General features: G+C 39.6%; 2 protein-coding genes across 10 annotated transcripts in view; both read right to left on the reverse strand.

Annotated features, from left to right (window-relative positions):
- Nucleotides 1–548: 548 nt before the first annotated feature.
- MRPS25 (mitochondrial ribosomal protein S25) lies at nt 549–2,461 on the reverse strand. The gene is made up of 4 exons (XM_032987819.2): nt 1,967–2,461; nt 1,729–1,835; nt 1,179–1,266; nt 549–932 (listed from the first exon to the last, which is right to left on the reverse strand). Exons 1-4 carry the CDS (start codon nt 2,098–2,100, stop codon nt 740–742), a joined length of 522 nt encoding a protein of 173 aa, XP_032843710.1. The 5' UTR covers nt 2,101–2,461; the 3' UTR covers nt 549–739.
- A 1,411-nt stretch (nt 2,462–3,872) lies between these two features.
- NR2C2 (nuclear receptor subfamily 2 group C member 2) overlaps nt 3,873–16,162 on the reverse strand; it is a 47,529-nt gene continuing 35,239 nt past the window's right edge. For 6 of the 9 annotated variants that reach the window (XR_006165943.1, XR_006165939.1, XR_006165942.1 and 3 more), the window contains 2 exons: nt 13,979–14,231; nt 4,320–6,464 (listed from right to left, as the gene is read on the reverse strand). Coding sequence is in view for 2 of the 9 variants with exons in the window: in XM_042799371.1 (XP_042655305.1) it covers nt 14,057–14,231 (175 nt within the window). In the remaining 7 variants the exon portion in view is untranslated. Of the gene's footprint in view, nt 4,228–4,319; nt 6,465–11,361; nt 14,232–16,162 lie in introns of those variants that run through there. The other 3 variants (XR_006165940.1, XM_042799371.1, XM_042799372.1) reach the window with 3 other exon arrangements.

A 16,162-nucleotide genomic window follows, 5' to 3' on the forward strand; every position in this document is an offset into this window, starting at 1 on the left:
CCCTTCTATGGCTTTTTTTTTTTAAGGAAAACTGTGTAGGAAATGGTCTTAAGAGTAGCCTTAAATTTTTTTTGAAGGGCACTAAAGATAATTGTAAAATGTATCTTTCAAATGCCAACTTACATATTCTCCTTTACTGATGATATTCTTCCCTTGATCAGTGCTTCTCAGAGCTGCAGTATCAACTGTAAAAGTTGTATCTTGCTGTAAATGAGACTTCTACTGCTCAGAAACAGGTAATTAAGAAAATTCAGCATGTAGTTTGAGTGTGGCGTTAGTGTCATTTGGCTGTCTTCAGTTAATACAAGATGGAAATCAGAACACCTTTATACCACTACACCACTTTCTACACATTGTGGAATTCTGTGCTGCTTCTAGGATGAAACTAGCTTTTTATTCTAGTCTCTCTATCCCAAAGCCAGCATGATCTTGTCTTTGCCATAACCTGATAGATGCAAGCTAGAGTAGGAAATAGGGCTCTACTCATTTTGTTTTCCATGTATGCAGTGCTGACTGAAGTGCTTTGTAAAACCAGCACCAAAAAAAGCTGGATTTTTAATTTTTATTTATTATTCACTTTAATTATTCTGGTTGTAGCAGTAAGAAGACTTGGGAGATGAGGTTGTCTGTATTACATTAACTTCCTTGTTCCCGTTTCCAGGAGTTGTTAGGTCTTGTCTCTCACAGAAGTACCTCAGTCATCCAGCCCTGAAGAAAACCAACTGCATGACTTGAGACGTCAAGCTGATGCTTCGTTTTTCATAGCAGCTTTGTATTTTCCCCTCATCTCTTTGGGCAGTGGCACAAAAGCAGGGCAAGGAACTTGACCTTCAATTTCACACATGCATTCTCGCAGATGATACTTCTTAGGCCCAAAAGTTGCTGGATGTGATAGTTTTTTCCTTTCTCTTTCCTCTTTTTCAAGTGTTTCTCTAGGGGAAAGAAAAAAAAAAATCTGTTTGTAATTATCAGAAGCCTGCATGGCAACATTTCCTTTACCCTCCCTGGACCCAGTTTATCAGAAAGATCAACTCAGAGCTTTTAGCTTGTGGATTTCACCTAGCTCATTGTCAATTCTGTCTGGGAAAAGTGTTACTTCTGTATACCTGACAAAGGTTGGCAGGAGTTGTATTATGATGTATGTTAGACTCGATATTAGCTTATTAAGTGTTACTTACTTGCTTTTCCCTAAGATTTTTTTAATGTGTTCCTTTATCTCTTTGTTGGTTTTCTCTTCCACATCAACCAAAATTTGTTCTCCATTGTCTGTCAAGAGAGATTTGTAACAGTTTATCAAATGGTACCCGTTCACTACCCCATACTGTTTCACAGTAGATGCAATGTGTTTTAAACACACAAAACTAAGACATCTGCTTCTCTACTACAGATAATGTACAATGTAATGTTTGAGTAAGAAAAGTGAAGTCTTCCTCTAGGACAGCTGACAGAAGTGCAAGGCGGTGGAGGTGAGTACAGGATGTTCGCTAACACAGTTTTCTAAACAAGCACCTTTCTTCCCACTTTGCAGACTGAGATGTGGGGGCCGAGCTGGAATGGCAGAAACGCGGATCAAACCACGTTTCCATCGTGAAAACCATCGCGGCTTTCATGCCTCCCGCAGACGGCCCCGCTCACGGCGGGACCGGGGGCCGGGGCCGGGGCGCCCTCGGGGCGGGACCGGGGCGCCCTCAGGGCGGGCCCGGCTGCCCCCTCCCCGGCGGCACCTACCCAAGTAGAACCGGAGGAAGGGCGAGGGGGTCATGTTCTTGAACAGCATGATCTGCACCCAGGGGTTCTTGTACTGGATCTGGGGTATGTTGAAAAACACGAACTTTCTGGAGAGGAGAAGAAAAACACGCAAAGGCAAGCCGAGATGTTTCTGCGGACGGCGCAGCTCCCCGCAAGCCCAGGCGTCTCTGAGGAAGGCGCAAAGGGCCCCGCGCTCCCGCCGCGCCCCCACGCTCACCTCGCCCCCTCGCTCAGCTCCCCCGCCGTGTTGTAGTTCACGGTCATCACCTTCACCGAGCTCTTGAAGATGACGTCGCCCTGGTTGAGATACTGCAGCGTCCGCCTGATGGGGAACCTGCCCTTCATCGGCATGGCGGCGGCGCGCGGCCCGCCGGCCGGAAATGGCGGGAAGCGCCGCCCCGCGAGCTCCCCCCTCCAGCGGCGCGCGGAGCGCTCCGCCTGCGGAGGCGGGTGAGCTGCTCGGGCGGCGGGCAACGACCGGCGCGCGCAGCTCCCGGCTGCAGCTCCCGCCCTCGTCAGGAGCCCTGCAGGGCTCAGAGACCCTGCACAGAGCCCGGCGGCGTTCTCACCTCTGTTTCGCAGGGTATCCGAGAACCTGCGAGCTGCGTTTTGCAGGTCAGCGAGAGCTTTGTGGCTGTTGCTGCCTCGCACGTGCGGGGGAAGGCAGCCGGGGTTCGGGGCAGCAGCCCGGCGCGGTGCAGCAGCCCGGCGCGGTGCAGCAGCCCGGCGCGGTGCCAGCAGCCCGGCGCGGTGCCAGCAGCCCGGCGCGGGGCAGCAGCCCGGCGCGGGGCAGCAGCCCGGCGCGGTGCCAGCAGCCCGGCGCGGTGCAGCAGCCCGGCGCGGTGGCAGCAGCCCGGCGCGGTGGCAGCAGCCCGGCGCGGTGCCAGCAGCCCGGCGCGGTGCCAGCAGCCCGGCGCGGGGCAGCAGCCCGGCGCGGGGCAGCAGCCCGGCGCGGGGCAGCAGCCCGGCGCGGGGCAGCAGCCCGGTGCAGCAGCCCGGCGCGGTGGCAGCAGCCCGGCGCGGTGGCAGCAGCCCGGCGCGGTGGCAGCAGCCCCGCGCGGTGCCAGCAGCCCGGCGCGGTGCCAGCAGCCCGGCGCGGTCGCTGAGCCGCGAGCCGCTGCGGAGCGCTGGGGCACCTTCGCTGCGGGACGTGCTCGTCCCCAGGCAGCCGGTCAAAGGAAGTCAAAACTCGCCCCAAACCAAGTATTTTAGAGACAAAGATAATTAATGAGAAAATGAAAGTGAGGTACACATGGGTGTCACGTGACAGCCAAAGCAGGAACAATAACTAGTTAGTAACAATTAAAGGGGAAGTAGAAGAGTTGGAAGATGAACTGAAAGGGCTGCAACTCCTCTCCCGGGGGTGGGGGGGGGGAAGTTGATCACATGCGTTTCTTAATTTTTTTTTTGTTTCCCTTTTTAGCAACATCATACCTTGATCCAAATTAAATTGCTGAAACACTGTATTGGCAAAGGTTTGGGTTTTCTTACTTTTTCACGATTAGTTTAAGTGGCTAAATAAATAGAAAAAACAACATGTTGTTTGGCACGACATGAATCAGTGTATGTTTTTGTAACAAGTCAGGTAGCTCTGTCAAATGCAAAATATGCATTTTGTGCTCAAGAAAAATTTGCCTGACTCGATGCATGAGTTCATGCCTCAAGACACACAAACACTCTGAAACACTTCCTACGTTAAATTCTGTCAATGCACACTGATCTTGATTAGTAACACCCTCCTGAGCTCCTGTCGTTTCTTTTCTACATGCTCTACAGATAGAATAACAAATTGGATGCTCTGTTGTGTGGACACAATTTTAACTGGCAGAGATCAACCTTTTCAAACTTAGGCAACAAACACTCCTGCTTCACAAGTAGGCCTCTAAATGAAAAGGACTTTTTTGGTTTTTTTTTTTTTTTTTTTTTTCCATGCATTTCTTTCTTGTAGACACCTGGATTTGACAACTGAAACCTAAAGTCTGATTACCCTCATTTCTGCTAAGTGAAACTTGTCTAAATTGTGCAGTTTCTAATAGCACCAACAAGCAATGAAGCTAACTGTCTTTTCTATAGAAATACATGTGGTGCATCTCAACCATGTAATATAGAAAATGGAGAATGCATTTACTGTTTGGAATAGAGTCCGAGTTCATTACCTCTGTTACAATACATGTGTGTGAAGGGAACTAAAACAAGATCCAGTGCATCACCTTAATTTAAAAACTGGGGAAGATGAAGGAGCTACTAGATAGAAGTAAACATAAAGCACTGTCTATTATTAGTTAACTATCTCCTTAAAAAAACTGAGAAAAACAGAAAGCTAGAGAAGATGAAATAAAACCATTAGGAAAAGGTCCTTCTCCTTTCAGAAGCAGCTCCCTCATGTCAATAGGGTTCATGTGATTTATCTTCTGTCTTCAATCCAGTTAAATCACTCGTAACGTAATCACTGTAATGAAGGGAAAATACTGTTTCTCCCTAAAAGAGAGTAAATTATGTATTTAGCTTTGACACCTAATGTTTAAGAAGAAATTAAGTGAACTTAAAAATAAAACTCAAGAATGCATTTATATTTGTAATTTACTTTAATGGTATAAACCTGATTTAGGTAGTAGTATTAAGCCACAACAATATAATGCCACATTTAAACAGCATTTAATAAAATGCATAAGCTAAATCATGCACTGCAATACTCTATATACAAACACAACAATGCAAATTCCTCTTCATGATTGAAGACACTGATTAGATATAAAAATCAGATTAAAAAAAGAACATGCTATTATTTTTAAATGCTATCACATCTAACAATGCTGATTTCACAAAAGAAGCTGTGAGAAATTAACAACTTTTGCAAGGTTTTAAACTTGAATTTAAAATACAATAACATTAACAATTTTTCTAAATTGTAATTAACAGAGACTTCCAGAAAATATCCCAAGGAATTAAAAGTAGATGATTCCTTTTATAAAAATTTGCTATTTTTGTAGGAGCTCAGAACTCCCTGGTATGCCAAATACATACAACACTTACACAATGTACAGTTTTTCAGTTATGAAACTGTTTGAACACGGGCTTGCAATGTATTTTGGAGTACAGATTAATTATTAAAAATATTCCTACATTTAACAATTCCATGAGAAATTTAGCATATATGCTCTGTAAGGGCTCTTAAGGGATATGTTTTTTATTTTAAATTTATTCAGTCCTACTTTTAACCCACAATCATTTAAAATATTTTTAAATGGACCTGTGCCTTACTATCATTTATCTAAGAGCATTTAAAAAAAATGTGTGTGAAGCTAGTTATTCAGGGCTCTTAGACACCTGGCAAGAGGTGTGCTTCTCAGGGTTTTGCCTTCTGTGATCAAATACAGAAAGCTGATGTGACATTCCACAGTGTCACAGAATATTACAACAGAGCCTTTATTGCCACTTAAATTTGAGAGCACTTTGTCTTTCAGAATACAAACAATTCAAAAGTGTATATAAAACAAGTTCACATTTTTAAAATATGCTCTTTTTTTCTAAATTAATTTAAACAGATTCAGTCCTGATCAATACCCCAATTGCCTTTCTAATCTTGAAAAATGTTACTGCAGTACAATGACGTTAACTGACATTCAGGATTCCATTCAGTCTTTAAAGAAAAAAGCAAACATTATTCAAACAACACTGATTGTCAAGACACCAATGAAGGACCACCTGTTACAGGAATCCCTGTCATTAATTTAAATCATTTTCCTGCTGAAAATCTCAAAAATAAGGTTTGAAATGTTAAAACGGATCTTTCACATTTTTTTCTGTATTTGAAACAAAAGCTTACAAACGCTTACTAAACAATATAGCAAGACATAGAGAAGATTCTTAGCATTTTCCATAGCAAAGACTTTACAATCAGAGCCTGACTCTGAAAGAGACTTGTGTTTTACTTTAAGCATGCAAGAAGCTCACATTATTTTAAGTGGTGTCTGCTCATCTGCTTAAACTTACACAAGTCTTTGCCACACTGAGTACAAAAGATGGAAATAAATACCCAGAAAATTCCACTTCACCTTTTTAATATGACAGAAACAAGACTTGATGAACTACTCCCCTACACAGTCTGTAAAAAAACCCAAAGTTAATAGAATTACAGAAGGCTTCCTTTGTAACTTAAGTCATCAGAAGGGAAAAGGAAAAAGAACTACTTATATTTTGATAATTTAAATTTTGAATACTCCCTATGAGTAATAAATTGTCTTACTGCAAGTCTAATTTCATAAATGCTCCATGTGCCCAGCTCCCATGTGAACAACGGAAACTTCACACACACAGTGCAAGATCTGCACAGATTACAGTTTCAGGAAAGGACAGTATGTGAAAACGGACATTAGACTGACAACTAAATGAACTAACTAGCTTTGCTTAATTTCAGCTAGACAATGAAGAGGATAATTTTGGAAAGTGAATATACAATTGAAATGCATTGTGAAAATCCTAAATAAGTCCTGATGCTTGCTAAGACATCTACTGCATTCTCCCTCTTATTTAATTACTACTGTAACAGAAATATTGTTTCCTAGAACGGAGGACATAGTCTTTGTTTAACTAACAGTTTGTTTTCATGTTATCATTATGGCAATATGAGTATTGATTTTTTGAACAGCATCCATTGCATCCTGTTCTGTGATAAAAGGCAACTTGTTTTTCTTCCAATTAGCCACTGCTGAAGACTTAAAAAAAAAAAAAATAATCAATCTCTTATCAAGTTGCACTGCAAAATAAAACTTTACAAAAAAGTCTCTCAGAAGGCTGAAAGAGAATGAGTATATATCAAACATAGGGAAGTATTTTCTATGACTGTATTTATTTATTTATTAATTTATTTTTAACAGACATTATATGCTCAATTAATTATCCACTGGCAGACTTCTACATGTCAAATAAGAAAAGGTAAAGGGAGTAATGTAAAAGCCAGAAAATTAATGGAATTATTTGTCAGTTCTGAACAGAAAATACTGAATTCAGGCTGGGTTTAGAAGAAGGTGCAAAGCTCTGAAATTCATGACCATTCAGCTGCTTAAGTGTGGCTTAGTTTGGGCTAAGAAATGAAAACTAGGAAGCTCTGAATTAGCAAATGAATGAAAAGTTTAAACATATAGAATGGTATGAATACATGGCTACATATCTGTACATATATACATACACTACACACTTTCTATACACTGTACATAATATATTTAGACAGATAGGTATAAACATACATTCATACACACATACATACAACTATGTACATATGCATTAGCTGCTCGAGTGAGTTTTAGAACTGAACATGCAGAAATGCACAATGGTAGGAGGCACAAAATAAAAAGTTGTGTAAAAATCTATCAAACCCTTTAAAAAAGAAGGAAGGCAGGCATGAATTTAACAATAATAAGCCATTTTGAAAACATCTGTGTAACTAAGAGGATAAAACAGGCTGTGAGAATTCTGGAACATTATGACAGCACTATCTGTGATGAATTCAAGATGACTTCACATCCAAAAGATCAGTAATAAGGTAATTATTGGGTTTAATGTTTTACAAGTCTAATGTATTTAGACTTGGAGCAGTTAAACTTTATGAAGAGTTCAACTTGCAACCTCTGAATAAATAATGTTCTTATCATTTTTGCACAAATAATTTTCCATATAATGTTGGTAACATTGATTGCAGCAGAAGTAGGGTTGTAGCGTTATCTAACAAGAGGGGTTATGGCATTTTTCATCAAACAGTAAGCCTGAACTTGGCTCAGGAGAATTTACTATTAAAATGACTCAGCCACTTAGAATTAAAAGGTGCAAAAAGTGTTTTCATTTTCTCCCCTCTTTCCCATGCCCTCTTGGTAATTTTTCATGTAAAGCTGTTTTAAAAACTAAATTTCTGTCATTCAAGATCCAGCAGATGCTGGCAATTTTACCTCCTCGTGCCCCTTACTCTCCTCTACAGAGTGAACATGGCCTCATTTTGGTGATTTCCCTGGTACATGGCGGCATTAGGACTGCAGATGTGTGCTGCTCTCACAGCAGGCCCACGCTTATCAGAGCAAACCACCACAGTAGCTGTTCTGTTGTCGTATGGCAAGTGTGGCAAACTACTGCAACAGATGGGAACCTACTTGTTTGCCTGGTGCTTCTGTTTTTTCTCTTGTCAGCAAGAGTAGATGAAAAAGAACCAACCTACCATGCACTTTCACTTTAAAGAGTAACCAAAGAAGAGGGATTTCAAATAGAAAAACAACTTTTTTTTTTTTTTCCCCAGGGTGATACCACCCTGTAGGTGTTTGCTGATGCATCCGCATATGTCTGATTGACCTGCCAGTTCTACTGCTCACACCACCCAGTTCAAACAGGGCCTCTGACTGGTGCTGTTACTGCATAAAGCTGCTTTGATCACTGCTGCTTTGGCAGTAACTTCAGCTAGGTAATTTCCAGTTCCCTTTTCCTGGCTCAACTGTATTCCTGATACCCTTGTTACTCATGCTATTTGGTGCTTTTTAAAATTATCCCTTACTAATTAAACAGCAGGTAATCAGGGAAGAACCCTAACTACACTCTTAATGGGCAGGAAGATGTACTGACATCTTCCGCTTCTTGGATGAAGTAATTCAGGAATCTGTGCGAGTCCTGTGTACTATACACAACAGTGCAAACACTGGCGTGTTTTACAGTCTCTGCCAAAGAAGAAACAGAATCAGGAAAACGGTTTCGCCTGGAAGCTTCAGCCCTGATTTGTTTTCCCTATCACACCTCAGAATATGCCCTTTGCCAAAGGGAACTGTTATGATAATGCTGAGTCAGCTGTATTCAGCACAGAAATCTTAAATCAGTGCTATTCACTGGAGGCACTGTGGCTGCCCTGAGGGCCAAGTGCTTCAGGGGATGGTAAAAAGAGACTTGGTAAATTACAGCAAGTAATCAGTGGTAACCAACAATAGTTTACTGCCCCGGCATGCTCTGAAAACTAAGTCTCCTTAATAATCTAATGTTTTAAAGCACCTAAAATAAAGGCTTGTACGATCTCTTTGGAGGATCTCTCCTTGGAAATTATTTTTTCCTCTTCTACCTGTTCAGTGCCAGAGTAACTCCACTGGCATGAAAAGCCATTATATCTAATTTACAAGCAGTGTAAATAGGCAGAGAAAGATGACTTTTGCACATGGTCTTAGTTCTTTGTATCTTTAGTCCACTGTAAGTAAATTAAGGGAAGAAATGTAGCATACCTTCTAGCCCTCATCACAAATGCAATAAAAATCATTATTACAAAGCTAACCCCAAATGCTCCTACACAGTTATTGATCACTCTTCTTTTTATCTACAAGATTCAAATCCAGTTCCTTCTCAAAAGAGTTGGAAAACAAATGAAACACATGGAGAATGGACATTATTGTTTCATTATCTCTTCCTGCATGCCCCAGTTTCCGTCAGCAGAGTTCTAACATTTGTCTGAATGAATTATTATCCATATAAACATGTACTTAAGTTCAGATAGATCTAATCAGATAGTTTGTCACTATATTTCTAGTGAGTTAAAGTATTTTCATTTCAAGAACAGCCGAAACAGGGCCTCAGAAATTCTGCAAAGAGTGAATTTTAGGCACGAAGTAGAGCTTCAGTGAGATGTCAGTTTTCTTAGAATCACTTTCACACTGTGATCCTTTGATTCCTAGTTCTGTAAACACAAGTTTGGCATTGAAATTTGGCCTTCATGAAAACAAGATATTTCCATACTTAAAATGAAGAAATAGTTTTTCAGTCATTTTTATAATACTAATAAATTCTCCTGTTCCATATTCATAAGCAGAAGTTTTCACTTGCAAAGAAGAAACAAAATGAAACTAATTTAGAAGTCAAGCTAGTAAGATTAGCCTGTTACCATCTTCCAGTTACTGGCAGGTGGGATGAAACAAACCTCAGAAATGACAAGAATTGTACCAGCGTTGTAGTATTTTCTGCAGATAGTTTAAAACTTGCTTGAGTCTGCAACTGTACTGTGTACATTGTTCTACCTTCATTATGTTAAGAGTAGCCTGAAAGCCCAATCACCAGAAGAGGCTAAAAATAACGTCGAAGTTTAACATAGAGCAAGAACAACTTTGTGAGGCCCATTTTCCTCAGATGTGCCTTTTTCTATTGCTACCAAGCAACACCTAAACTATTGTCAGAAATAATCCCTTCATCAGTTCTATGCCTCCTGAACACCTGTCTTTATTGATGGACGTGAAAAGAAAAATATTTCCTTGAATGAGCTAGAACAGCTTCAGTGATCGATTACACCTAGATCACTGATAGATTAGCAGCAGCTTCACTGCTTGATACACCAGAAGGCCGTACTGCCACCAAGAGGTACCCTGACAGGCAGGAGAAATGAGCCTCATGAACAGGAGCCTCATGAAGTTCAAAAAGGGGAAGCACAGCGCCCTGCCCCTGGGGCGGAACAGCCCCAGGCACCAATATATGGTGGGGGTCACCCAGCTGGAAAGCAGCTCCGCAGGAAAGAACCTGGGGGTCCTGGTGGACACCAAGCTGAACGTGACCCAGCAACACCCCCTTGCCACAGTGAAGGTTAACGGCATCCTGGGCTGCATTAGGCAAAGCATTGCCAGCAGATAGAAGGAGGGGATCCTTCCCATTTAATCTGCACTGGGGAGGCCACACCTGGAGTGCTGTGCCCAGTGCTGGGCTCCCCAGTACAAGAGAGACATGGACATACTGGAAAGAGTCCAAAAAGGGCCATGAAGATGATGAAGGAAGGGACTGGAACATCTCTCCTGTGAGGAATGGCTGAGGGAGCTGGGACTGCTCAGCCTGGAGGCTGAAGGCGGGGATCTCACCAATGTATATAAATACCCGAAAGGAGGGTACAAGGATGGAATCGGGCTTTCCTCAGTGGTGCCCAGTGATGGGACTAGAGGCAATGGGCACAAACTGAAACACAGGGCGTTTCCTCAATCAGGAAACACTTTTTCACTCTGAGGGTGACTGAGCACTGGCACAGGTTGCCTAGGGAGGCTGTGGAGTCTCCGTCCTTGGAGATATTCAAAAGCCACCTGGAATTGGTCCTGGCCAACTGGCTCTAGCTGGCCCTGCCTGAGCAGAGTGACTGGACCAGACGACCTCCGGAGGCCCCTTCCAACATCAACTAGTCTGTGATTACACTTGAAATTTAGCACAAAGGAACCCTACTGCACTGGAGAATATAGTTTATAGTTTTATATGGCAGTGTTTTAAGTGATTCCTTTCAGTGTCTCTCCACCATTTGCCAAATCTTTGGCTCATTTTTATGACAGCCCTTGAGCAGCATGCAAGAAAGATGTGTTAGGTTTTTCATCACATTATCTTAGTATGTATCGCTAATATACAAATATGCAAAACATTTTAGGTTCTGGATATTCCTTAAGCTCTAGGATCTTCCATCTGCTGTCCAAATTTCTACAGTCGAAACTGTTAGTCTTGGAATCAAGACAGGGTATAGTTAGAGAAAGTACTTTTTACTAATGGCATAAGGACTAAATTAGCTAGGTTCTGACTAACGCAAGCCAGCAAAACGGAGACTTTATAGCTTTTAGGTAACAATACCAGAATCTTAAGTATGGAACTGCTTCATTTAATCCATTAAATGCATGCACAATAAATAAACCCTAGATATGGATTGCATTGTTAGTTCATTTATACAAACTGATATTTTCAGGGAACTATTTGCAGAGTAAGTGACTACCAGAGATGGATCAAGGATATCATTATGTGGCCTTACATCTGTAGGGAGTGTAGTTTATTTGTAAACAGAGCTGCATGATATTTACCATTCTGATTTACAAATGTAATACGATGCATACATTTTAGTTCATGGGATCCCTCTGTTCCCAAAATACTGTAGTGGCTTTATTTTGTTCCCTGAACTGTTATGCTCACAGCAGAAGTAAGAAAAATTAGGAAAACAGATTTTTGCACAGAAAATGGGACCCTTTACTTGAAAAACTGGAAGTTGAAATGATGAAATAATGAAAAATCCAGCTGGTGTGTATTCAAATTTGGGAAAAAATATTCCAATGGCTCATTTTTGTGCTAAGGAATATTGCATTTGTTATTAACAATTCTTCCTTATCAGCTTAAATTATTTTTACAAAATACTGAAAGCAAAATAAACTGCATAATCTTTTTTTTTTTTCAATTAAAAATATCATAATAGTTCAATGCATTCTGCTTTTAGAACAACAATGATGTAACCCAATAAAATTTTAAATTTTCACAAAAACGGCGACAACTCTTTCTAAGGTAACTACTTCTTCTGATGTTGTTAATATCACAATTAATTTTTAAGTTGTATATCCTTAAAACAGGGATTTTTGCATCAGAAGTGCTGACACTATCACGCAGGAAGTTACACTGCAACAACACAGCTAGTACAAAATTCTGCATTTGAGCTGACTTAACATTCAGAGTGCGAACATTCCATCACACTAAAAATATGAAAATTTCACTTGCTATAGCAAAAGTCAAGAGAAATTAAAAAGCAGTATTGCAAATCTTTGCACATATATTGGACTCTTTGTAACAGAGAATAGAAGATTCTGAATGCTGTAACAATGGTAACTGTAGAAGACTAATGCATCCAGAAGCTAAAATTACAATAGCCTTCTGTGTCACAATGAGTGCTACAAACGTGAGCCTCCTAATGAGAACGAAGTATACCAGGTCAGGACTTTTTATTACATCAGAAGCCTCATCTAGAGCTGCTTAAGGTCTTTTGGCTACAATACAGACCCTTAAAAGACACAAACACCAACCTGGCTGGTGTTTCTAAATAAATGTCAGTAACAGAAGAAAAACAAAAGTGCTGAACTTAGATTTTTGTCATATAAAAATACACAAGTAGAAGATGCTTCTACCATTAAGATAATTAAAATAACTGATGCACCTAATGAACTCAGATCAGATGAAGGTATTAATTTCTGTGACTTTTTTTTAAAACTTTGATTGCTTGATATATTTAATGCCTATAATAACAAATACTAAAATGAAAGCAATGCTAGCAGCCAATATTAGAAAACATGTTAATGGCTCATCACTCTAGACACTTAAAAGGCAGATAATTTTATAACTCTCTGGTGTATCAGTCATTAACTGCAATTGTACATGACTGACTGTAAATTCAAACTACATTTCAATTTCAAAGTGAGTCATAGGAAGCTTGAGAGCACTGTAAAACTGGGAGTGCTCAGTCAGAGAAGAGGAGGGAGATGGGGAGAAGTAAAGTAAGAGCGCTTTGTAATGTACTCTCGCTGACAGCCAGAGGTTCTACACATTTCAGGGTTTAAATTGTACATTTGACTGGATGATGAGGGTGTTTATGAGTACAGAGAAGTAAATTTCAAAATACAAGGAGCATACTCTAAGTTAACATCACACAGCTCTACTTGAAAATGACTCTTCTTCCAGTTAATGACTGATTTTCCCCACAATCAGAAGGCTTCCTATTAGAATAACGTTTGTCATGACTTTGTTGGACTGAACAGAAACTTTAAGGAACCTGAATATTTCATCATCACCGTGGCAAGAAAAACATTTTTTCTTCTAGCTTGGGTAATTCCTGTAGCACGCAATAGTCACTATGACTGCATCGTACTGTGAATTACAACTGCATTAATTTAACAGAGTATAGTTTCATATGTCGATATCTGATTTGAGAATCCACATTAATATTTCATGCATAATAGCAAGTGAATTTTTGTAGAATAAATGATTGTCTCCTACATTTTCACAGAAATCACTAGAATTTTGACTAAGAACATATGCAATTTTTTTCATTTTCCATACTCATAAGCAGGATGTCAATGACGTCGTCACTTTGACATGAAGTGCTTACAAAGTGCTAGTATTATACCCTGGCATTTATTAGGTATTAATTCCAAGGATATTTTTAAATATATACATACTGTTCTTTTTACTTTTAAAGTAATTTCATTACTAATCTCTGATACTATAAAACTCTATTTTTCACCACTGGTAATTTCTAAATACAAAGCATGTGAAAAGTATGTTCTGTAATTACAGCCTTTTAAATGAAAGGCATCAAAAATATTCCTTGTGGCAGAAAAGGTCCTATAGCAGGTATTTTAATTGCTGCTTAAGTTCTGTCAATGTCAGCAAACAGACAAGGAGAAATCTGACAGGAAACTGATAACAAGTTGGAAATATTTGTACATACCAAAATGCTATTCTTTTAGCTTCGTAATTGTATGTTTTTATGAAAATTACTTCAATCCATCAAACTGTGTTGTTCCCACTATGCAGACGTGCCAGTTATTTGACCATTATATTCTGCTGTTTCCATTTTGAGAATGTAGGGGATTATGCTGTCAATGGGAACATTTCCAATGAGACCAGTAAAAAATAGTTCCTCGGTAATGCTAGAGCTCATCAGCCTAAGTGCTGGGAGGCGTACTAGAATCCGGGCTAGCCTGAAAAAGAAGTTCAGTGGATTATAAATACATATAATACCAGTTTAAAATACTTAGTGGCTGAAGAGCTGGATCTGCTTTTATTATTACCATAACTCATGAGTGAGAGTGAAGAGGCAATTAAAGCTAATTGATCTACCATAAAAGAATGGTTACTTTTCTGTCTTGCAAGTGAAATGAAAAGTCACCATCTTTGTGGTTTTCCAATGAAAATGACATATTAATGCCCTTCGTAGATACAACGTGTATGTACAAACACCCAATTCTCCTGGTCTGCTTTTGAAATTCCCAGCTCTGGAAGCACTTCATCGTTCAGGACAATGCTGAAACTATTCATACTGAGTAGTGAACACATTTGCACAGTTTTACGAGTAAAACGCTTAATTAAAATTTAAACCATAAACAGCATAGCCCTGAGTTGCCTAGCAACTTAATGACAAACCAGACAGCAAGAATGGGACTGGATATATATAAAAGGAAATAAGAGAATTTGCCTCTGATGAGAAAATGAATTTGGAGGGATGTGCTGTTACTCATACATATTATCAAATGCTGTGGGTTTTTATGTACCAGGATGTTAACAGACATCCAATATAACAAAGTGATCATACTGCATTTCTGGACTTGCGGTGCATCTGAAATTTAGGACAGTGATGAAAGCATGTCTGCTGTGTTTATATGGCAGATGTACATCACAAAATAAAAACTTTCCTGAACAAGAGCCATGTAATAGCAAACCTTAGGCAGCACTGAATGCAGGCCTCTGGAAAATGCTTAAATATCAATGGAGAAAATATATAAGGTCTGTTCTGCTAATATACCATACCTTGTAAACTTAAGGGAAAAATTGTGAAGATATTAAAACTATTCTGCAGTTGTAAAAATTATAACACTTGTGTTTCTATCTCAATTTGTGCCAGCATTCAGTTGTTCAGAAATAATCAGATTTGTACTCTAAACTTATCTATGGGTGAGCATGGAGATATAGACAATATCAATTAAAATACAGGACACTGTTTGGGAAATGTAACTCTGGTTTTCTTCCTTAAGCCACTATTAAGAGGAGTAAGTATACTGAACACGTATTTCTTTTTATGACAGATATCCAGCTCTCATCCATTAAACCAGAGTAATCGAACTGTATGCAGAAGAAGAATGTGGGATATGCAGATATTTCTGAAGTAGAGAATCCATCTTCACTGCACCTAACTGGGAATCTTGATGCCCCACACTCTGTAAGATCAGTGCAGAAAGCAGTTTTTGAGGTGGGAGAAGTTCTGTCATTTACAGGCTTTGTTTTGTTTATTTGTTGCTTTGATTTTTTTTTTTTTAAGTTACACTACCCTCACACCTTGCATAAATATATGGGATTGCATGCTCCTTTACATGAGGATATCTTTGATAGTAAAAGATACATTCTAGGATCTATTGCTAGACAGAAGTTACAGTTTCCCTTGTAGTACAGAGAATCATTGTGTTGATAAAATTTAAAATATTTTTGATAGAGACTATTAGAAAATAGGATAATTATTTCTAGCAAGAAACAGGAACAGTTGAGAGGTGACAAAAAATAAATAAAAAACAAACAAACAAACAAAAAACCAAACAAACAAAAGGACAAAATAAGTAGGATGTGGGAATTTCTTATAAACAGAAGCTTAAGAGTTGGTTATTGTTCCTCACATTTAGTCCTTATTTTTCCAAGGTTTATAAACTGACAGTTTTAATACATTTCTGCACATGTAACTCGACAAACATTTATCGCCTTTTATTATTTCAAAGCCTCTTTGACAACTAACTTGAAAAAGGAGGCAGTTTGAATTAAAGAAGTTTGGGGTAGTTGAGGCAGTTGTTCTTAGACTTCTAGTAAAGTCTGTTTACTTTTCTAAACATGGCAATGAGACTCTCAAAACAAAAACAAAACCAAAGTA

This window comes from Tyto alba, unplaced genomic scaffold, assembly GCF_018691265.1.
Source record: "Tyto alba isolate M040663 unplaced genomic scaffold, T.alba_DEE_v4.0 Super-Scaffold_3, whole genome shotgun sequence".
NCBI classification, from domain to species: domain Eukaryota; kingdom Metazoa; phylum Chordata; class Aves; order Strigiformes; family Tytonidae; genus Tyto; species Tyto alba.